This window comes from Perna viridis, chromosome 6, assembly GCF_037379345.1.
Source record: "Perna viridis isolate PV_CMFRI_1.1 ecotype Kerala chromosome 6, ASM3737934v1, whole genome shotgun sequence".
Taxonomy (NCBI): Eukaryota; Metazoa; Mollusca; class Bivalvia; order Mytilida; family Mytilidae; genus Perna; species Perna viridis.
The window spans coordinates 43913323-43938199 of NC_142450.1; the positions used below are offsets into that span (position 1 = coordinate 43913323).

General features: G+C 32.0%; 1 protein-coding gene across 3 annotated transcripts in view; it reads right to left on the bottom strand.

Moving 5' to 3' along the window:
- LOC148615165 (uncharacterized) overlaps positions 1–24877 on the bottom strand; it is a 58962-nt gene that overhangs the window by 3616 nt on the left and 30469 nt on the right. Inside the window, exons 17-27 of one of the 3 annotated variants that reach the window (XM_088589810.1) lie at positions 22040–22189; positions 11569–11634; positions 10872–10945; positions 10221–10339; positions 9170–9358; positions 7621–8790; positions 5309–7206; positions 3652–3773; positions 3350–3464; positions 2973–2990; positions 188–301 (exon numbers count right to left, since the gene is read on the bottom strand). In XM_088589810.1, coding sequence (XP_088445936.1) covers positions 188–301; positions 2973–2990; positions 3350–3464; positions 3652–3773; positions 5309–7206; positions 7621–8790; positions 9170–9358; positions 10221–10339; positions 10872–10945; positions 11569–11634; positions 22040–22189 — 4035 coding nt within the window. The remainder of the gene's footprint in view (positions 1–187; positions 302–2972; positions 2991–3349; positions 3465–3651; positions 3774–5308; positions 7207–7620; positions 8791–9169; positions 9359–10220; positions 10340–10871; positions 10946–11568; positions 11635–22039; positions 22190–24877) is intronic. The other 2 variants (XM_088589812.1, XM_088589811.1) reach the window with 2 other exon arrangements.

The window sequence follows — 24877 nt, forward strand, 5'->3', positions numbered from 1 at the left end:
ACATGTATGAAGAAATATGCTTGTGAACTTTACAGATGACAGGAAGCCTGGAAAATCATGCCATGTGTGGGTTTTTCAGTTTTGATGTGAATCCTCACTTTGTAAAACTGCTATTTCAGATTAACCTTACAGGATTTATTGGTGCTTGACTTCTAATTCAAACAGTTTAATCAATATTAAAACAAACCATTTCTTTTCTTCTCTGTGCCTCTTCCTCCTTCTTTTGTTGTAGTTTCTCAGCTTCCTGCATATGAACACGTTTATTCTCCTCATATTCCTGTCTTTGTTTCTCTCGAAGTTCCTAAAATAGACAACAGTATATTTACGCAAAGATTACCTACAGTTAAGTTTCGGAGTTTCTAAAACACAGCAATATCAAATGAAGTAAGAATTTAGAAAAGATGTGTTTTATAACAAATCTGACCACCTATAATTTTGTGTATCACATGCAACACACCATAAAAAAACCTAATTTACAACAGTGAGATGTCTTTGAAAAGGACTTTTAAAGCCCTGTCTAAAATGTGCATTATAAAACATTGTAAATTCATCTATTTTATGCAAGTCAATAACAACTGCAAATAAACTTATTCTAACTTGAATCTCATTATGCTATAAAATATAGGCTTGAAATAGTAGAAATCATTTCTATTACTGTCAACAGGGAATTTAAAACAAAAAATTTCAACAATAATCTTTCCCATGAAAATAAAACTGCAGTTAATATCTAACAAGAGGCTCCCAGGAGCCTGAATTGCCCACCTGGTTGAATTTTACCTTTCAAAAGCAATAAGAAGTTGTCCAACAAATTTGACTCAAGAAGTCTTTAGTAGGGCTTATCATAAGGACCACTTCAACAATTGAAAGTTTCTTTTAATCTATCATTGTTTTCAAGATATTGACTGAAAACTTTCAAAAAATGTCATTTTTCCCCTTTCAAGGGTAATAACTCTTATAAAGAGTCAGGTCTCACTAACCACTTCCAGGTCAAATGGCCACCCCCTATGTAGTACCAAAAACACACTGAACCTAGAAATTTTTGTGTTTATTCTGATCAAAAGTAGTTAAAATAAAGCTGAGAATGTGTACTTTAAAATCATTTTTCTAATTTTACTACAAAAGTGAATGAATATTGTTTACATGTGTGAGTGATTTGTCTCCATGCTGTCAGTTAGCAGTCTCCATGCTGTCAGTTAGCAGAAAAGGTAAAAATGTTTCAGTTTTTTTTATTTAAGTAAATTTTGTGAATAATTTCTAAGGTCATTGTACCATTAGAATAATGATTTTGAAACTCTTCTTTTCCAAGCTTTGCAATGTATGCAACTTTCAGGTGATATTTGTCCTGGGAATTCACAGTGAAACATTGAAAATTACTTGTTTAACATGTAAAGTAATAGAAACTTTAGAAGTGTTTAGTGAGACCTCATCAGACAACTTTTATCCCTGAAGACTTTTGTAGTCCTAATAATAAGGATCATTTCAGCTATTGAAAGAATTTGGCTGAACCTAACGGTTTCAGAGATGTATGCAAAAAACTGCTGTCTGACCCCTACACTGTATGTTCTATTTTAAGTAACGGCTGTCATGTTTTTTGACCTATCAAAAATCCCCACATCAGTTCGATGCAGGACACACCATGGAACATTCGTACCATGTTTGGTTCCAATTAATCAAATGATGTCAGAGGAGAAGATTTTTGAAAGAAATAACATTAAAAATAGCAAAAATCATTGAAAAAGGGCAATATCTCCAATATAACTCAACAGTTTAAAACCAAAATTTGGCTGTAGATAGATCTCATCATGCTGAACACTTTTACCATATGTCAGAATTTAGCTGAACCTAACAGTTTTGGAGATACATGCAAAAATCTGCTGTCCGACCCCTATGTTCTATTTTTAGTAACAGCAGCCATGTCTTTCGACAAATCAAAAATCCCCACAAAAGTTCTATACAGGATACCCCAAGGAACATTCATACCAACTTTGGTTTCAATTGGTCAAGTAGTGTCAGAGGAGAAGATTTTTGAAAGAATTAACATTAAAAATTGCAAAAATCGTACAAAAAGGGCAATAACTCCAACATGGCTTAACAGAATAAAACAAAAATTTGACCAGGGATAGATCTTATGCTTAACAATTTTACACATGTCAGAATTTAGATAAACCTAATGGTTTTGGAGATATATAAGAAAAACTACTGTCTGTCCCCTATGTTCTATATTTATTAACAGCGGCCATGTTTTTCAACGAATCAAAAATCCCCACATCAGTTCTATGCAGGATACCCCAAGGAACATTTATCCCATGTTTGGTTCTAATCAGTCAAGTAGTTTCAGAGGAGAAGAGTTTTGTATAATGTTAACGACGACGATGGACGCCAAGTCATGGCAATAGCTCACCTGAGCTACTAAAATTAAAATACAATATGACTGGCAAATTCCCCATATTTACAATTGTGTGAAAGCAGAGTCATAAGAAAATCTTAAAAAAAAAATATGAGGCACAAAATTTTCCCAGTTTACAGTAATAGGTTTGACATTTTTGTTCAATTGGCTATTCAAAATAGCACACAGAAATCTTCCACATAATTGAGCCACTTCTCATCACCGATGCTTTTTTCTTGTTAATTTGAGTTTATTAATATTTGCATCCAGATATAACTCTGATTTCTGTTACAGATGAATATTCTACTTCATCATCACTTCATCATTAGACATTAACAAGCTTTCTAGTTGTGTCCACTAAACCTTTTACCCCAAAAGCTGTGTATGTAAGGGTGTTTATCTCTCCATACAAACACTTGCAAAACTAGGATCATGGAATTCTGAGAGGGAAATGTGGAGGGTGTTTAAGTAATATGCTACAATGTCTCAGAACTTAGTTTTTATTCCATTATCTTCCATATATATAAATACACAGGCGATAATGAGGGAACAATAACACAAGTGCAACCAAACAATCTATACTCACTCTCTCCATATTTTCAGACTGTAATTAGGGTTTAGAGGGTTTTAATAAAATTAACCACAAAAACTGATTCCCAACGAAATGAGATTCCCTTTAATCTTTGTACTGAAAACCTCAAAACCACAAATTCAAGAATCCACGAATTTGTGTTCCTTCCCTAATCCATGAATTAAAGAACTTTCACAGTATTGTTAATAATTTTTCCCCTTTCAAAGAACACTACTTTAAAAGATTTATATATGTCTGATATACAAAAGAAATTGGTTGAACAATATTTATAAGATAAAGAGAATGAAATCAAATTTATATTTAAAATATTCTGTTCTTTAATACTAAATCCCCACAGCAAGTTTTGACAACTAACAGATTCTACAGCTTACCTTCTGTTTTCGCATGTATTCCTCATGATCCCTAAGTTTTCTTTCTTGTTGTTTTTGTATTCTCTCTTGTCTTTCCTGTCTTTCTCTTTCGAAAATTTCTAACTTCCTTTCAAGCCTGGAAATTTTTCATAGTGTTTTGAATTGTATAATAATTTACATCATAGGTTATACATAAAAAATAAGAAAAGTTCAGTAAAAATTTATCATATTCCTTATCACTACAAGACTCAACTGTTAATGTGCTTTCACAATTTGTTTTTAAACCACTGATTTCATTATGACTGCAAAACCCATAATACTACCTTTCCATTCTATCTTTCTCCTTTTCATATTCTTCATAATGCCTCCTAGTTTCCAGGTCATTCATCCTTTTCTGGGCCTTAGAAATATCCTCTCTGATTGAGGATATCAAATATTCTCTACCCTACAATAGAAATAGCTTTAACCTCTCCACTCAATAGTAACCAATCACAGCAAAAATTATAACATATCATTTTATCAAGTAACCTCTCCACTCAATAGTAACCAATCACAGCAAAAATTCAAACATATCATTTTATCAAGTAACCTCTCCACTCAATAGTAACCAATCTCAACCACAGGAAAAATTCAAACATATCATTTTATCAAGTAACCTCTCCACTCAATAGTAACCAATCTCAACCACAGGAAAAATTCAAACATATCATTTTATCAAGTAACCTCTCCACTCAATAGTAACCAATCTAAACCACAGGAAAAATTCAAACATATCATTTTATCAAGTAACCTCTCCACTCAATAGTAACCAACCTCAACCACAGGAAAAATTCAAACATATCATTTTATCAAGTAACCTCTCCACTCAATAGTAACCAATCTCAACCACAGGAAAAATTCAAACATATCATTTTATCAAGTAACCTCTCCACTCAATAGTAACCAATCTCAACCACAGGAAAAATTCAAACATATCATTTTATCAAGTAACCTCTCCACTCAATAGTAACCAATCTCAACCACAGGAAAAATTCAAACATATCATTTTATCAAGTAACCTCTCCACTCAATAGTAACCAATCTCAACCACAGCAAAAATTCAAACATATCATTTTCATACATGTATTTTGAAAACACCTGAAAACCATGTTTCTCATATGTTTAGGACCACCATAAAATCATGAAAAACATATATCTCTAACAAAATAATTAATGAAAATGAAATGAAAAACAAGTAAATAAAAAACATAAGTAATTTTATTTTCAACAGGATTTGGTTCATATAAAGAGTGATTTTCATTTGATTTTTGAAAACAAATGATTTCAAGTATTTTTAAATGCACAAAAACAGAAATTTCTGTATTGGTCTTAAACATATTTAAGACATGAAAACATATATTGTAATTTAGCCTGTGTACATAACTGATTTTGTTCTGTTAGGGTAAGTGTCTTGAATGAACATAATTCAAAATTCATTCACATGGAAATAAAATGACTAGAGAACACAGGTTTTTGGGAGATCCTGTCCTAAATTTAATCAGATTTTTTCAGTACTGTACTTAACCATCCAAATTATATGTACAGGTATAAACATATTGTTGCTTTTCTGTCTTAACAGTTGATGAAAAGCATAGTAATGTTATTTAAACTGTAAAAAATTCCATATTAAAATTTACTCAACTGGCAAATTATGTCTTTTGATATTTGTTTATTGTTGAACTATGATTACATTATAAGTGTTTTTATTCCATTTCGAGCAAAAATAAGTGCATTAAGGTTTCATACTTTGAAGTGATATGGTGTCCTGAGGTATTTTGCTTTAAATAGTGATATGGTGTCCTGAGGTATTTTGCTTAGAATAGTGATATGGTGCTCTGAGGTATTTTGCTTAGAATAGTGATATGGTCTCCTGAGGTATTTTGCTTTGAATCGATATATGGTGTTCCAACTAGTGAACATAAATTCTATTCTATATCTTACCTGAGCACTACTGGTCATCTCTGTATCAGAATCTTCCTCATCCTCCCGACTTGCTGCCTCATCAACACGCCTCTGAAACTCCTGTTCTATTCGTAATTTCCTTAATCGATCTTGTTCTTGTGGAGATAAATATGACTTAGATTCCAAGAAAGAAATTTCTTCATTACGATTTTTTATTGATTCTTCCTCCCGTAATTTTTCTTGTTTTTCTTGCTCTTCCCTGTCCCATGGTGAAGTTTTTAATTTACCGTCTTTTGTTCGTTCTGCCATTTCTTGTACCACACGCACCTTTCCTTGTGAAATCAAACTCTGATTTTGTTGGATCATGTTTTGATGAATGCTTCCAGCCAATGACATGTTTCCAGGAAGTGTTTGTGCTCGATGATCGTACTGTTCGTACATGCTGTGATTTGGTGACTGATGATGAGGTGAATCGAAAGAACGATTTTGATTTTTGTTGTCATAAGAGATATTTTGGTAATCATGATTTGCTTGGAATCTCTGTTGTGGTTGAGATACTGGTGCTTTGACTGGCTGTTGTCGTTGTGGTTGTGTGACTCCAATACTCCTGGGGGGATTATTTGCTTGAAACATTGGAGCTCGATGATGAGGGTTAAATGAAGGTTGATGAAATGGCTGTGGACCATTTAAGTTTACTCTTGTTGTCTCACTTTGGTTGACATATTGTGGATCATTATGGTTCTGAAAATCTTGAACAGGAGGTGGTGGTAAGGGAGGTAACTCCTCATTTAAGTCCTCCATAGCAGGGGGAGGAGGCAATTCTGGTGGAATGTCCTGTGGAGGAGGAGGTAACTCTGGGCTTCGATGCTGATTATACATTTCCCTTCCTGGGGAAACTTTCTTTACTGGGCGTACCGCTGGTGAATCTGGATAGCTTGCACTTGTTGGTTGACCAAAATTTGATTGTTGTCCTCTAGGAGATCTTTGATCAGCACTTTGCAGCCTGGGGTCAAAGAAATGTGGTTGAGTCTGACGATTGTCTACCTCAACTTTAGGAATATCAACTTGTGGCATTTTAGGTGTGTTAGGTTTGGGAGCCACTTGTGGTTTATTGGTCACCATTGGAGGCTGTCGCTGTCTATGATCAAATTCATGACCAGGACTTTTCATCTGTTGGAATGCTGGAGAGTTATCATTTTGTCTTGGCACAGTATTTTCATAAAAGTTTGGTTGATAAGATTCATTATTAGCATTTAGCTTTGGAATGTCACCTTGGTTTACATAACCACTTTGCTGCTGCTGTGCATTAAAATTTTGACGAGTATTCATGTAATTCTGATCCCTATGTTCGAAACTTTGATTATGAGGAGAACTTTGTCCATGGTCCATTCCATATTTTTGCTGCCATTCTTGAACTTTGTTGGCATTTATTTCCATAGATTGGGGTCTTTCAAATCTTTGATCTGGACGCTCAGGTGGTTGACCAAAATATGCTGAATGTGGTCTTTCATCTCTGAAGCTTGAATTAGAATTTCTTGATGAAGGAGGTTGCCTTTCTAATGTGTTTTGAGGATAATTCCTCTCATTTCTAGTAGGATCAATTGGACCCTTTTGTATCCTTGATTCCAGATTTTGATGATTTTCATAGTCATGACCTTTAGGGTCATTCCTCCTTTCTGGACCTTGATTATAGTAGTCATGATGGATGGGTTGACCTGAATGTTGCAGAGCACCAACTGAAGCAGCAGGTCTCATGGCCTGTGGATGGGGATCTCTTGTACCATATGGATGGTCCATTGGTCTATCCATATGTAGATTGGCCATTGATCTAGACTTGGGGTCAATTTCCCTAGGGTCCCTGTGCTGGAATCTATCTGGTTGTTGTGGAGGCATTGAATTAGGAGGGCCTCTCCGGTCTTGTCCAAGCATACCATCATCTACAAAGCAGGATTTTAGATTAGTTCTTTGTTTATGTACTACACAACAACAGTAAAAGAGATTTAAATAAGGAAGAATAATGTTTTTGTTATAGTTTTTTTATATCCCATAGTAAGGTTCTGTAGTAAGTCATATGTGTAAAATTATTTGTAGATTATTATGTCACAGTGCTATTTTCTTTTGTGATTTCATTGTTTACAACAATTTTACACTTATGACTTCTTGTGAAATTGATGCTAGATGTAAGTTCTTAATCTAAACATATTAGTTATAAAAAAAAAGTTAGCCAAAAGATTTTTTGTCTTCAACGTATTGATCAGGAGCAGTACATTTTAAATATTTCATTATAGACTTTGTCGATGATAAATATGCCATCAGTAAATAACAAACCAAGACTTTTACCAATGACTTACACATCTTTGAACTATTAGTGATACATTTACTACGAGGATTTCGTGTGATCACATTTTGTCGTAAGTTATAAACAAATTCTGAATTATTGGAGCTGCTGTTAGACTGCCTATCATCCACCATGGTACTGTTCATAAATCCTAACATGGAATTGTGGGAACTTTCTAAAGAGGTCATGGACTTAGATCTTTTGTAGTCAAGTTTCTGTCCATACCTATTTGCCCTTGCAGATGATGGGTTACTTCTTTGACTAGTATTATGACTATATGTAGAAGACGGCTCACTGAAACCACTGTCAGAATTACTGACAACATGTGTACGGAAACATTTGTCTTTAAATGCTTGATAGGAAGAAAGTGTTGAATCAAGTGTATTGGTATCATACTCTATATATCCATTTGTATGAGGAGATTTGACTGGTTGACCCCATTGTTGTAATATATTTCTGACATCAGTTTTATGGTGTGTACTTGGGTTAGTGTTTTTATCTTTGTATGATTTTAAGAGGTTTCTCCTATAATTTTGATCATAACTCTGACTTCCATGAATATTTTCCTTGTGATAGTCCTGTCTAGCAAATAAATCTCTCATGTAATTAGGATTTGGATTCTGAATTTGAGGAACAATTTCTTTTTGGTGGTTCTGTCCTGCAAACATATTTCTCATATAATGAGGGTCATGTTTTGGCCCTTGATATACAACCCCCTTTTGATGATTATCATGCCTAGAACTTGAAAGTTCGCCAAATGATTTACTCCTCTTGTGTCCTGTGATCAAATTCTTATTGACCATAGGGCCATTGGAATCAGGACTTCGTAAATTATGGACTTCCTTTTGAATTTGACTAAGTGCAGCATTTTCTTTTTCTTGATTTCTCATCACTTTAGACTTTCGTCTTATTTCCTCATGAATACTTTCATTTAAAGCCTTTTGGCCATTACACCTATTCAAATCATTTTGATTTTGTTGAAATTGCTGGTAGTTTTTCCGAGCTTCATCGACAGATGTGATACTTTTACTTCTCTGTCTCCTCTCCTTCATGTCCATGCGTCTTTTTGGAGGAGACTTAGATTTAAGGTCTTGAAGTTCAGATTCCAGAACGATTCGCCACAGGCCCTGACCGCGGCCATAGATTGATTCCATATCTTTGTGTGAAACACCATGTCGATATTCTACAGAATTGGAAGCAAACAAAATTTGGCATATCATTAAAAGTTTACAAAAGTCTTATAATCAATACAATAAATTATGCCAGTCAATGATTAAGAATGCACCCTAAGAAAAATAGAATCATTTTAAATGATCTATTCAGCAATAATTCTCAATTTTTGTTACTGCATATTGACAGCAGTTTCAAATACTTGGCAGTAAAAAGCCAAATAAATCTTCAAAAGCCAAAAAAGGACAAAATATCAACTTAAACAATGCATTCTTCACACTGATAGACATAGAGGTATGGGAGGTCAAGCTTTGCCATCAAGGGGCCCCCAATTCCAAACCAAACATTTCCTCTTCTAATACTATAGAGCTTGTTCAAGTCTAGTTACATACTGTTGAGAGCTGGTGATGATCTACTATGCTGTGAGTTCTGTAATCGCTTGTCGAAAGGTAGTTGATCTCGGTGGCCACCAGGTGGCATGTGATGTGGTCTATTCATCTCGTCTGTGGCATATGGTGGAGGTCCTTCATCAGCAGGACGATGTTTGTTGGTTTGAGGAGAAGATGGTTTTTTGGGTGAAGCTGCAAAACAAAGAAGTTTATGAAGAGGGTGTAACATAAATTCTAATTAACAGTCATTACTATATAAAATACATTGTATCACTAAACAGTTTTATTCTAGTGTTTATCAATATACTCACATTAAGTCCAAGATAGTTAAAACAACACTTACTTTTCTTACTGAGAAAACCAAGATAAAAACCCTAATCATTAACTGTTCCTTTTTTTTAGAAATTAATTTACTGTTGTAACTATATAATGGCTGTCAGTTTGTATTTTCAGATATCCTGATGTTTTGAATATTTCCTCTAAGTCTATACAAATTTGAAGTCTTCTATGAATCTTATCTTTTTGCTCAAGATAATCTTTTTAGCTCACTTTGACCTGTCTAAACAAGATATTTTCTAGATCCCTTTATAAGATTCAATGACTATCTAAACCATGTAAACTTAACCTAACCCCTGCCTACACATTCTTCAGTCACGTTTCGCTTTAATATCTATTTTTCATTTCTGAACTTACTTACCAACATGAGCCTTTAACCAAACATCACACTAATACATTTTTCTCATGTTTGTAAAATAATTGAAAAAAGGGATGATAGCTAGAAGGGGAGAGATAGGATAGGTAAACAGCTGTCCACTCAAGAAAAAAAAAATTCTATGTACCGGATCTAGATTTGTAAATAAATCTTTTGTATTCTGTCTTAGTTTTTGAATTGCATATTTTAATTTTAAATCAATTTAAAGACTCCTTTCAATTAGATTCCCTTCCCTGTAGCCCTTTCTGATACCTATTCCTGTTTGACTGAACATCTATTGCTAGCCTAGTATGCAATGCTTGGTATAAATAATTTTTCCTAATTTATGAAGAATGTTCTTACCTCTAGTTAACACAGGGGATGGCTGGCTGAGCTGTGTGGCTAAGCCATGGTAGAAGGCACCTTGTTTAGCAACTTTTAATGTTACCCTCTGACCAGTCTGTGTCATCAACTCAGCAGCTCTACAAAGTACATGTAACTAGTTAGTTAGCTCATAGATGAAAATTAATTAGTAATTAGGTCAATCTCAGTCCTGGACATTTTTTTTGTTCATTATATGAAGTTTAATCAATTCCAACAATTTCCCTTTTCTTTCATTTATGACTATACAGCTGTGTGAAGTTTTAAGTCTATGTTTCATAGGTAAACAGGAAATTAATTCAATAAAGAGGATCTGTTACATAAAATGACACGTAATGAAAGCAGAAATTTTTGGGATTTTGCTTTGATGAGCCTGAACACTTGCTATAAACCAACTAATTTTTGTGTAAGATTTATTTTTTTCTTCATTTAAGTGCAAAGAAAGATTGCATTAAAACTTTGTCACAAAGAACCTTTATTATAAGGTACATATTACACAGACTAGGACACAAAAATAAATAGCACCAAAACTGATATCTGGACACATGAAAATAAATATCCTGAAAAATTACAGAATTATATACAGAATGTAGCATTTTATACCTTATATTTTTTACTGAGAGTAAAACTTACTTTTCTTGTGTAAGTCCAATAAGACTTTTTCCATCCACCTCTAACAGCTGATCACCAGACTGTAAACGACCATCCTGTAAATCATAATAAACACTTAAACCTCTACTATTGAGCTATAGTATGGCAAGTTTCATAGATATTTCCCTTTCAATTTGTTAATTAGTGTATGCTTTCTAGTATAGTTTTCTACATCTTTTATACCAAGTCTACAAATCTGTACTGAACACAGATTTGATGGTAACAAGTGATATTTTTCTGTCAATATATACAATAACTGATCATTAATACTTACATTACTTTTTTTGTAACTGTCATTAGAATGAAATTAAAAGGATGGCTACAACCTGCATTATTCCACATGTCAGATAGTTATATGTTCACCAATTTGCTTTACATTTATATATGGTTGCTTGTTCTGATGCATGTATTACTTGTAAGGCAATGCACATAGTATCATGACTCTCTAGATAACTGAAGCTAACTGTTGTTAAATAATAAGACCCATTTTCACTACAATGTTTCAGAAACAATCAGATTTGTCATGACTCTCTAGATAACTGAAGCTAACTGTTGTTAAATAATAAGACCCATTTTCACTACAATGTTTCAGAAACAATCAGATTTGTCACAAAACTTTAGTTAACCCCTCTTTTTATATTATGTGATAGGACTGTATACGTTTAATGTAAAAACTTACGATATCAGCCCCTCCACCTCCAACGACTGATTTTATGTAAATTCCTCTTTCTTTCTGATTGTCTCCCTGTAATAAGCAATGTTGATTAACTAACTATATCAGTAAACAATACCTGGCATTACAGTAGTTTTGGGAGATATGAGTAGATTTGATCACAAATATGTTCTACCTCTTCCTTTACAAAAGCAAAATATTGATGAGAATATAATCCCCATTTTTATTGATTGTACTTTTTTAAAAAATATATTTTATATCGTGTATTCTGTTTGTTTTTGTTTGTTTCCGAGAGTGTGTTTACAATCTGATGGTGTGCATTTTTAAAAATCATTCAAAAAGAGAGCCTTGTCTATTTTCAACAAAATTTAAAATGATTATTATTTGAAAGTACCAAGGTAACTTCTGGGACAAAATTTCCAGGATCTTTTTTGTAATTTCTTATCTATTTTCTTGGTCATATCCATGGCATGAATGGGTGTTTACAAAGATTCCTGGGTTTCTCCTATCCACGTTTATACATAGGAACTCAGAAGAACACTTGCTAATATTGTTTTCAGTGTGTAAATTTAAATCTGAGATGTTTAACAATTAAAATACAGTGAAATGAATATAATAATAACAACAAAAATGAATCAGCAGTTTCACACCCTTAATATAAAACACATATAGAAATCACAAAACAATGTCAATTATCACCTGGTTCCATATAGAGTAACGATTGTTCACCTGATTAAATAGTAACATTGATCATAATAACCCTTCCTTGATTTAGAAAACATCAATTCTAAACCAAGATGAAAGTGTAAAGTCAACAAATATTCATCCTATCATTTCCGACAAACCATCCCACAATAACAAAGTATAAAACATTATAATAAATACCCACCTGTATCAATCAGGAAAATCAATCCATTTGATGCTAGATAATATACATGTACATAGAGAAACCAAAGTTAACAGGTCCTGGAGTGTACTAGAAGTCCCTTTGTTTTATGTGTAAAGGTGTCATATTTCCCCAATGTTCTATTTTGGCAAAGCGTACTGAACCTTTCACAAAGTTGTTCTTTTAAATTTTCTTAAGTCCAAAAGTTCAAACTTTATTGTTGAACACAAGAATTCCACTTTACACTGAATTGGCTTAAACTACGCAAGTGAATGGTAATGCAACAAACAAACAAAATTTGAATAAGGAAATCACAATAATGTCAAACAACTTTTCTGGCTAGAATTTTAATAGCAAGATGGCTTAATTGCTACATTATAGAAAAACTCAAGTAAATAAAATTATAGTTACATTGTTAGTCACAATTGTAAGCATAAATCTTGTATTAAAATTCCCATCCAAAACCAAAAAAATCCTATATTTCTTTTTTTCTTTCACCAATGATAGATATTTACAAAACACTTGCAAATTTTATGTTTAAATGTTTTTTCTTTGGTCTCTTACTAACAGTACTTTAGGGTCCTTGAAACATGTACTTTAAATTATTTGCATGCAACTTTGTAAAAGGTTGACCTCCTTAGAATAATATATACTGTTTATTGTATGTATCAAAGGATTTATCTGATTCATCTCTACAGGTACATGTATTGTACATGTAGTACATGTAATAATAGTTTACATGATGATATTTCTTATCCTTCAATCATAAACATAAATAAAGTAAATTTTGTCAAATGACTCAATGTAGCTATTAAATTTTTCTTACAACATTGTAGATATATAGAAAATAGGAGAGTTTATTGACTTGTTTCTGGTCTCTGATCAGTGAACGCAAATAAAACAAAATTTTGTTTAATGACTCAATCCAACCATTGGCTTTGTCAAATTGGGGTCTATTTTATTATTCAATAGGAGTAATGTCAGGCGATTTACACCCTACTGATTTTGATCTGCTGTACTTAACAACTTCCCACAAAAAGCCGGAAAAACTTATTTCTCTGTAGGTGATAAACGGTGAGATAACACTTTGACCTGGACAGGAAATCTATTGAGACTTAACCTGTTAAATATGTAAACAGACCTCTATAAGAATTTGAAACTTCCTAAAATCAAATTTAATTTATCAACTTTTAATCAAAAGCATCAATGCCACTATGAAGTTTCCATTGAAAAACCATCAAACAAAGAATAAGAAATTTGAAATGAGACTTAACAATGGACATCTGGCATCAGAGGTAAACAAGACAATCAAGATTCACTAGGTACAAAAAACTCAGCATTGTCCAATGAAAATTATCAGTATAAAAATCAGCTTACCAATATGAAGTATATCTTCCCTAAACATTTGACAAATAAATATCCTTCTTTAGAATTATTTACATTTACCTGGACTTATAACTGTATATAAATCTGTATACATGTACTACCAAAAAAGATTGGTTCCTAGTTTTTAATCAAACATGAAATAACAGTCAGACCAGATATTTGTCGGAATGATCTATTATTCATGTTGCGTGTGTGTGGTGTACTCAAATTCTAGTTCTACTGATATTAAAAACACAAACCATTGTATGTAGCTATTTTCTGGTAATTACATTCCAATTACAAGTAAATTTTGACCAAAAATCAATAAAATTCCTTTACTCAAAATATTTGGATGTTAAGGATTTAGGCAAAGCCAATGTGCATGTCAACATGAAGCAGGTAAATGGAGGTCATAAGACAACTTATTTCAACCAGGCCCACAAACATACCTATTTAATTGGAAGCATTTACAAACATCTCAGATTATGATAATTTAATTTACAAACAAAAGAAATAAATATAATCAAGTCTGGGCGGTAAATTGATTGGCTTTAGGCCAGACACGTTATATACTTAAGTAATCCAATTAATAGAAGGATCCCTAGTTTAATAAAAAGATCTTATAATCTTATTCAAAGAAACTTTCTGGGTGAGGGTCAGAATTGGTTACACTAAATAGAAACTAAAATCTATTTAAGTATCACAATATATTGAGTGTATTACTACTTATATCTGCTGGTATGTACAACAGTAAACCCAACTGAATTCAAAATATTCCTGAAAGCAATTTTTTTTAAACCAAGACAATAAGAAAATAGATTGGAGACATTGTGTTTTATTGTTAGATTGATTGATTGATTGTGCTTTAGGGTTCACTGTTAGATCAATTTACTAAAATCAAATACCCAGTTAATATAACAGTTCCCAAATTGTTTACAGCTGTCCATTTATATGACATACCTAAAGGGTTACTCTTAACACCTTCAACAAACAATAAACCTACTTAAGATTGTATAAATGCTTAAAATAAGCAAATTAGAAAAGCTGTATTGTATACTTCGCATAAACAGAAAATGAAATTAAAATTCCTCACATAGGCATTAGGATTTTCTACCAAACCCCAATGGAAACAAGTTATTTCTTTTAAATCATTTTGACCTTTAGAATATATTGCATGAGACAAATTCCACTGAAGCCTTTTCTGACTAAGTGAATCTAAGAGTTTCGGTTCGTCCTAAGCATCTAATATCAGTTCAATGAATTTAAGTAAATTTTGGAGTTGGTGAGATACATAGGAGGATTACTGGGTTCCAATATCTATTGTCCTAGCATGAAGTTCCTGATAAATTTTAAGATAAGAAACTCTAGTAAAACCCTAAGTAAAAACCATGAGCATTGATACAAATGAACTTTTAATCATACACTTACACGTACTTCTTAAGTAGTCTATTTAAAGCATTAAGAAAGCAAGTTTATGAGACATAAATGTAGAGTGGATACAGGAAAAAACCTGCAGTAACCATCTTAGAAACAAAACCATCTGTACAATTTATGTAGGTGCTAAATTAAAGCATTTTCTATAAATTACACAATTCTTTCCTTATGTAATAACCTCTCAACAGATATTGCTAACACTTGAATCACTCATGAAGAAGTGGACAAGTATGATTGTCAAATAGAAAATCTTATCTAGAACCATTAAAGGAAAAGGTACATGTATCAATGATACCTTTGTTAGTTATAACATAGAAATTGAAATATTTATACCCTGATAAAGCAAATGAAAGTGAATTAGTCTTGCATTTTCTAGATCAAGATAAAAATATATTTAACCATGGGCGACTACTGGTATTTACTGTGTGATTTGTAAACCAAATCTTTCTGTTTTTGATAAATGATTTTGTCAATAAATTTATATCCCACATGGCTGGAAAGAAAACTGGTCCACATTCAAAACAAATCTATCAATTCAAGCCTTTTCATTTACTTGAAATAAATCACTCTATCCAAGAGTAACAACTGTTAAAAATAATACAAAGATTAATTTTCTGACTAAATCTATGATCATACAGTTCTTATTGAATAAGATAGTCTTACATGAAAAAAATATAAGCTACAATATACCCAAAGTGAGTCTAATTATAGAAAGACTAGAAATGGTCACAAGAGAAACAAAACCTATCTATCATAAGGCACTGACTCTTTTACACTTACATGTAAAATTTAAAACAAAAAACATATACAGAAATCCTTGCCCAACTCAATATTAAATTGGATTGTTGTTTCACGGTTAATTTGTCAATGATCTTTACTATGTCTCCTAGCACATATAGTTATGGTGAGTGAAGAGCACTAAGAGTGTTTGTGTGATACCTCCATGAAGAATTGTAAAATTTATTTTCTACTTTGTCGAGGATAACCAACCAGAAAGATTTTGCCAAGAGATAATCAGACTTTTGACAAGTGACAGAACCATGTAAGAGTTTGTTATCATGTTATTTTTATCTAGAAACAAGCCAACTAGAACAGGCTTGATTTAGTTTAAAGTTAAGGGTATATTTCTTAAATGATTTAAATTATTTTCAAATTGAAGATTAAAGAATTTAATGGGATTTGACATGCCAAATTCTCATGACGAATTACATATCTATTACCTAGAATTTAAAACATTCAATCTTCTTGAAGCTGATTTGTTACCCTCCTCCATCCTGCATTAATTAAAGTGACTTATTCAAACCTTACAATTTGTTATAACTATCAATCTGTTAAATGCCAAAATGGGTTGAGTTCAAGGTATTGTCTGAATCAACTATTTCAGAATTATTCAGAACAGAAATGGAGTTAAGGGATTTGGTTACTCTACTGTGAAAGTACTATTGTTTGTGGGGTACTAATTTTCATGGATTTTGTGGGTAGCCCAGACCACAAAATTTGGTTCCCAACTAATAAGAGATTCATGTTGATTTGTATACTGTAAACTTCAAAACTACAAATGCAAGAAACCATGAACTTGTGTTTCTTTCCTGAAGCACAAAAATTGGTATCCACCAATAAACGTACCTTCACAGTATACCATTAATGCCTCCTGCAGTAGAATTTGGTTTTGTCAGGGGTAAACTTGACAGTTTAAAAAATTTGTATTCCTTTGGGAAAAAAAGGAAATGATGCCCTACAATGTTGAAACTGAACATCGAAATTTAAATTTTATCCCATGAAAGGCTGCCTATTTATAGCTGAAAAACATTCAGGGCAAGCAGTTAATTTTAAAGCCTAACACCTTCAGGTTGGTGTATAAAAAATACTGCTTAATTTGGAATTAAAATACAGAAGTTAAATTCTTCTCTTCTCCAATCTGTAACTATTTCGACTGAGAAGAAAGTAAATTGTCCCTGGTTGAAATATAGAAGATATGTAATTAATTTGTCAGAAGTCTTGTCATCCTGTTTATGTGCATGAGTTATTAGTTCAGATTACATAACAATGATGAGACATAAAAACCTGTACATTGAAAAGTCTTACATCACTTCCCAAAAAATTCTATAGAAATGTTTTAAACATTCCAATATCAGAAGATAAAAGCCTTTGTTTGCCATTTCACTGAACTTTTAAATATTGATCTATTGAGTCATTACTTAAAAATGGTAGAATTCTAATTTATTGTATACAAACTTCCGGAAAAAAAAAAAAAAAAAAATTCAAAAAATATTTGTGAACTCAGGTAGTCTGTTACACTAACACCAACATGATATTACAGACTATTTAATCTAGTCACCTTAATGTCTAGTTATTTAACATTACAACTTGTACATTGTTTGGATACTCAGTAAGGACTGAAGTGAAGAATTAAGATTGACCCAAACAATGAAGGTGCCACTCATCTTAGTAAATCACAGATTTCCGGTCAAACAATAACTTGTCTTTTAACTTCCATTAATACCTCTTCAATCTTAATAGTAAAATCAACATTTTAAAGCACAATAATTTGTCCAAACATTGTTATAATTGGTCTAAATTTACCAATAACTCAATCTGAAGGTACACCTTAAAAATAGTGTTTTTTTATATGGACATTATACAATAAAAATTTCCTTTGTTTATTTTAATGCACCATTATAAACCTATTAAGACCAACATTTATGTCCAAGAATCTTCAACATATGGCAAATAATTTCTAAATAAAAATATCAACATATTTATTTTTACACTTTATGGGCATGTATGTTTCCAGCAAAAGAAAAGATTTTTTTCTTTCAATTAAATATGTAAGCTTTTATGCTACTTTTGTGTAGAGTTCAGGTTTTTTTTTAATGAACCCAAATTTAAACCAAGAATCCAGGCTCATTTGAAACAGCTAAATTGTGTAAGTCATGTATACAACATTGCTGACTACTTAAAAAAAAAAAATCAGTTAAAAAAATGTTATATTAAAAAAAAGAAATACAAAAGAAAACCAATAAAAGAAACATCATCATGTAAACAACTGAAAACATTGTTGTAATTGATATCCAAAACATTTCTTTCATTTTCTAAATAACAATATAATTAGGTTGTAACTCACGCTACTCCAATACCATAAATGATATTAATCCCTCTATAACATTAATTCAATGAAGGAAACATCCTTAAATAAATTTCACTACAAATCTAATCCCTGTTCGGGTCAACATCGATGTTAACAAAATCTGAGACTTAATTGTACCAGTTATAAATTCCGTAAAACAATGAATGTGAGTTCATCAAATTATATTTAGTTTTGTACAGCACTAAGCTCATATAAATTATAATTTTTCCCAATACAAGACAATTTAAATTTTCCAACAAATCTCACGTGTTGTAAGGAAGCCTTATGATTTGAACAGTTACAGGATTACAGGTATACAAGTTACCTGTACAGGTATTATAAATAGATGTAATTTAACCAGTATTAAACAGGGCTGTGCCTCACAAGGTCATTCCGGGTTACTGACGCTTTAAAGCAAACTGTTACAATACTACAAAACCTAAGATCAACTGACACAATTAGAGGAGCTGTTTTAACAGAACAGGACCATAAACTTTATTGAACAATCAGTTTTAATTTTTTGTGAAATCTCTACTTCAAACAAGACGAACTATTAATTCGTACTTTGTGAAATACCATGAAGACCAACTTTAATATATTTTCACATTGTGGTCTAGCAGACTAAATGACAAAATTTTGTGAGCGTTTACTTTTCATACCTAGAACTAAATATTGACTTAGCAAGTGCTTAAAAGAAATTTTACATAACCAAATATTTGTTTATATTTTCAAAACAGGAAGACAAATAAAAGAAACATAGAAATAATCACCAGTGCTGAAACCTGCTCTACCTATACTATCCCAATGTTATTAGAACAGACTTCATAATGTACATTCAAACCACAACAAGCACCCAGTAAATAATTTCAACAATTAATTAGCTTTTCATCTATTTCTAAATGAATAAGCAGACCAAGTTTCAAGAAGATTACTTGAGAACATATGCTCAACAAGGTTAAATTGAGTAACTAATTAATATCCATCAATCAGTTAGGCTTCAGGTGACTTTCAAGGTGCTTATTAACATATATTTAGATTAATCCTAGTCATTTGATGAAATCTTATAAGCATTAGACAAATAGACCCACTAAACATACATTTTTGTACATGCAAATAGTTACTGGTGCAGTCAATAAGACATTAAAATGCTTACAAGTAATGCATTGTGTACAAAATAAACTTTATATTACTGGCAGACAGTTAGATATACACCTGTGCATTATTGATGAATATTAAACAATAGAAGAGGACAAACAATGACATTGTAATTACATGTACATGGAACCAGTGCAGAACCTTATTACAGAATAGTCTTTCTGCGGCTTTACCGTTGACATACAATAATAATAATACACGTACAAGAATGTTCTGATTACATAAGAAGTGTACAGAGGTAGATTTTACCCTCTGGTGACTTTGTATAGACATGCATTGTATGGTCTAGGTTATGTTGCCCTTGGGTTTCATGTATCAGATGCAAATAGGAAATGAATTCATTATACATCATAAGTGAATATAATTATATGGTAGATACATCTCAGAAGATCAGGTGTAATGGGATATAATCATTCTTTTTAATGCATCTTTGACCATAAGTGACTTATATCAACATTTGTACTCTGCATGTGTCTGAATTAGAACTGGCTTTACTTATATTACTATATGTACCCAGTAACTTAATCACAGAAGCTGAGTATAGAGGTTTTTAACATACTGCCAATAATGTTTTTATCTCATATGATCAAACAGATTTATAAAATGGTGTTTTGTAAATATAAAAGAATGGAAAATTGAATCATGTTGCCTTGAAATTGGCTAACTGAATCATAATACACTGATATTAAATTATAATAAAAATTCATCCTGGAATAAATTATTTCAATTTTATTAAAGTGAAGACATATAGAGTATCCCATTTGTTTTCAATTCTTTATATGTATACTGGCTCCCATATACAATTTGGACAATGTTTGAAATATTCTTCAATTGTTTGCTAACTGACTTTTTGCCAACTAAAGTCTTCATTTTGAAGTCATACAAAATTGTATGTCAAAATCTATAAGGTTAACACCCATACAATAAAGGCACATTCTGTATACAGCTTAACATTTTTGGTGGATTGACTCAACATTTAAATAAATCTTGGCAGCTCAAGAAAATTAGTTTTCAAAATTAATAGACATAAAAAAAAATTGGTAAAATGTCCAACAATTGTGACAGAAGATAATAATATGCAAAATCTGCAGAATTTTTGGCTGAGCAGAACATTATTCACTTTCAGACCTATAACTATGATATATATCTTGTAAGTAATTTTCTTCAGATTACTGTCTAACTAAGATCTCACTTACAACAGACATTTGAGAGGAAAGATTTCTATCATAACCATATAAACCTGACTATAGTTTTGTTACTATCACTCCTAATGTCTACTAAGAATAATTTACATAACTAGTAACAAGAGCAGGGGCATCTTCTTGTGGTAAAAATAAAAATTCACTATTTGACCTTTGACTGAAAACCTTTAAAATCTGAAGTATACTATATGGAGATATTCCACAAAGAGATGGATGTATTACTGAGTGAATTTTATGGTGTGTGTGTTGTTTCAGTTCATTTTTTACCTTTTATTAAAGTGGAATCATTAAGGCTTTATAAAACTAGTTTAACCCCACCAGAGACATGGGTCTGTCTGTTGGTCTTTATGTTGTTATTTGACTTTACAGTATTTTAAGTTCAAACTATATAAAAACCAAGACACCTGTTGTTTTCCTGCATCAGTTACATAACAAATTTCTGAAAACAACTAAATTTTCATAAGGATGAATAACGTGCACTAAATACCAAAGTAAAACCATTTTTCTTGTATACCAAATTGTTACTGATATAGGATCAAAACATCCTAAGAAAATCATTGGTAGACATTAACCAACACAAAATCTTATGTCTCGAGTCCATTATAATTCTGATATTAATCTTATAGCTTGATATTTACAGATCTCTTAACTGATATTTTTCAAATATATTTAACATAAATTCCACTCAGACATTTCCATGTTTACCATGCCAATGCATACCTCCAAATCTAGATAAATGTTTTCTTTGCAATAAAATTTTTAAATTACTAAACAAACCAGGGTTCATAACATTCAAAATAACCACACCAGATAAATTGTCTGTTACCTCTTCAACAAAGGAGGTGTGAAATGACTTGAAAGACAACATTTAAACAATCAGTATTTGTTTTGAGATTAAGATCACTTCTCTGTGGTTGTAAAGAAAAAAATACACAACAAAAATATGTACTTTGTGAGCAAACAGAAGATATTTTAATTAATTGTTATGTACTCCTTTTATTGTTTAACCACAGAAACATGACAACCAACAGTCGGGATGTAATCATTACTACCTACAACAATCCTTAAAACCTTTTCAGTATTATTAATACAAAATATTTACCCTGGAAATTTGTTATGGCATGATTTAATGGTAATTCTGGAAATAGCAAATGTACATTCTGAAATCCCAGTGCAGCTAATCAGTACAGTCTGTAACTTAGTAAATGTCCATGTTTAGTCTACATGTTTTAGAACATCATTTTATTATACCTTTCTGTATTGTGAAACTGCTGAATCCTGTCATGTCACCAATGATAACAATCTTACCTTAGCTGCTACAATGCTGAGTCCCATGCTGCCTTTCACTTTATTGAAACTAATGGTAACAACTTCAGGTTCCTTAGGCATGGATCCCTTCTGTTCTATTGACTGGGGTCCACCATGCTGTGGTTGGTTGGGCTGGGTCTTACGAATGGCCTACAATAGAAAGAAAACCATCATAAACTTTATGCAATATTCCAAAAAGGGACATTTCGTTCTCAAGAGAAATGACACAGATAACCTGCTCTGCACTATTCAAGAAGAACCTTTTATGAATTCTGAGATGTGACAGATAAGTCCCTAACCTTAACGTCTGGGCATTAAATGAATCATTTGAATATTTGTTAATTTTGACTTAGATACCTTGCAATAGCTCAAACCTACTTATAATAAGATTTTACATGAGTAATACCAACAACTCCACAGCAGACATCTGTAAATAGCAGAATTCCTTGATTGCCATTCGTGTCACAGACATATTCTGCAAAACCTTCCATCACAACCATAGAATAGTTCCTTCTACTATAAATATACCTCGTAGCTATTGTTTTAATTAATTTCATATCAATAATCACTGCCCCAAACCAACAAACTAAATTACAAATTCATAACATATGGGGAGTCAAGGGAAATATAATGACAGAAAAAAGTTTATGATCAATGACATCATCAGCTGAAAAAAAAAAACAAAAAAAAAAACAGAAAGAAACAACTGATGAGTTGATCAAGGGAGTAGGGGATACAAGCAACTTAGCCTCCACCTTTGCCCCTCCCTAATTTCTTGGAAAGTCAAGTTGATGCAGTTTCAATCTATGTATGAGTTATACGAATAAAATAAACCAGAATAAAATGGCAGCGTCCATATAACTAATCATCAACAAAAAATTGGCCAGGTATTAGGTATATGTGTCTGTGTTTAAATGACTCGGGGGTGGTTGTAGAAAGATCTCTTGTGTCTCCTTAAAAGTTCATGTCTGCAGCAACTTGTGGATTTTGCCTGAAAATGTACTTTTGGAGTCTTAATTTTGGCAGTTTTAAAATTAAGCATTTGAAGGTAAAAGCTCATACCTGAACCTAAAACATGTTTTAATTGCTTTTACTTTCATGAAATACTGTAGATAGACAATTTTATTGAAAGAGTAATCAAGGGAACCAAGGTTATAGCGGTAATCAAAAGAATGTAATCCAGGGACAAAGACCAGACATGGAAAACAGACATACACAACAAAGAACATAAAGTAACAAAAATCATACATACAAAGTAACAAAAGTAAATGAGCAACTTGAACTTTACAATCCCCAGCCCCCAAATAAATCGAAGTGATTAGTTGCCCTTACTAGTTCTGTATCACAAAGTTTGAGATTAGCCAAATTCCTCGGGCAGAATAGCTAACAGTAAAGCACCTACATGTACAGGACTATTCAACATGACAGTACATGTAATAGCCAAACTGCATGATAATGTAATTCAAACACTACAATTGTCTTGTTCTATTTTTGTTCTTTTCCATAAATAATGCAAGTTACATGTAAGGTGAGAAGGAGTTTTAAATGAGGTAATATAATGCATCATTTACATAAAATGAATCAGATGGATATTTTACTATACTATAACCTTATCATTCTCTATAAGGGGTTAACTTTATGTCCACAAGATATTCTTGCAATATTAATAAAAGTCATTTCTTACTGGAAAAATAATTACAAGTTTGACTTGCACCAGTAACAATTTAACAAGATCCAATTCAATGTAAATATGTCTTCTGCATGAGACATTAAAACAAAGATATAAAGTAAGAAGATGTCAGATTACAGACAAATTTGAGATCCTAAGTATGAATATGATCATATGACAGATAATGACAACGAGCATCTGGAATCATAAATGAAGCAAAATAAAAAATTGTAATTTAGATAGACATTTATGATAAATGCCTTAAATTGAAGCTTCTGAATTTCAGACAAGAGTAATAGGAGACTGGATATCTCTTTGCAGGGTGTAACGTAAGAAGGAATTCATCAGACATTTATCACAAGTGACCACAAATGTCTCGGAGATCAGAGAAGCCATTTCCTTCAAAAGCAAGTAGTCAATAATGTGAAAGTACTATTGTTCATGGGATACTAATTTTCATGGTTTTCATGGGTAGGCCAAACAACGAAATTTGGTCAATAACAAAAAAAAAAAAAAAAATGATTTCCACTGATGAGTATACTGAAAATCTCTAAACCATGAATTCAAGAATCCATGAACTTGTGTTTCTTCCCCAATCCATGAAAATTGGTATCCATGAATAAAAGTACTTTCACAGTATGCAGGTATGCCGAGTTCTCTTGATACTTCCAAAATCAACAGAAAGAAGCTCATACTGCTCCTAGATCAAACATGTAGTAACCATCTTTAATTGATATGAACAGGATTCAATTATTTGAATTAAATCAAAAATTAAAATGCTAAATAATATTTTATGTAACTAATTGACATAAAGTCCTTTTTATTCACTTCTATATTTTTGCATTGATCTACTTTTAATTTGTATCACTGAAGTGATTATAACCAGATTTAATTCACTTCTTCTGTCACAAGACTTTCACCTGACACTTTGATCTCCTAATTAATCAATACAGGTAAAAATATCTCAAGATCAGTGAGGTTCAGATCCATCATGAACTAACAGAGAAAACAGCCTGAAACCTTACCTACAGCCTTAATGATCTGATATCTATAAACCACAATATTAATCAGGAATCTAAAAATGGCAAAATCATTATCAGTATATAGGGAGTATCCCAAACCAGTAAATAGTCAAACAGAGTAATTGAATAGAAGCTATTGAATAGACA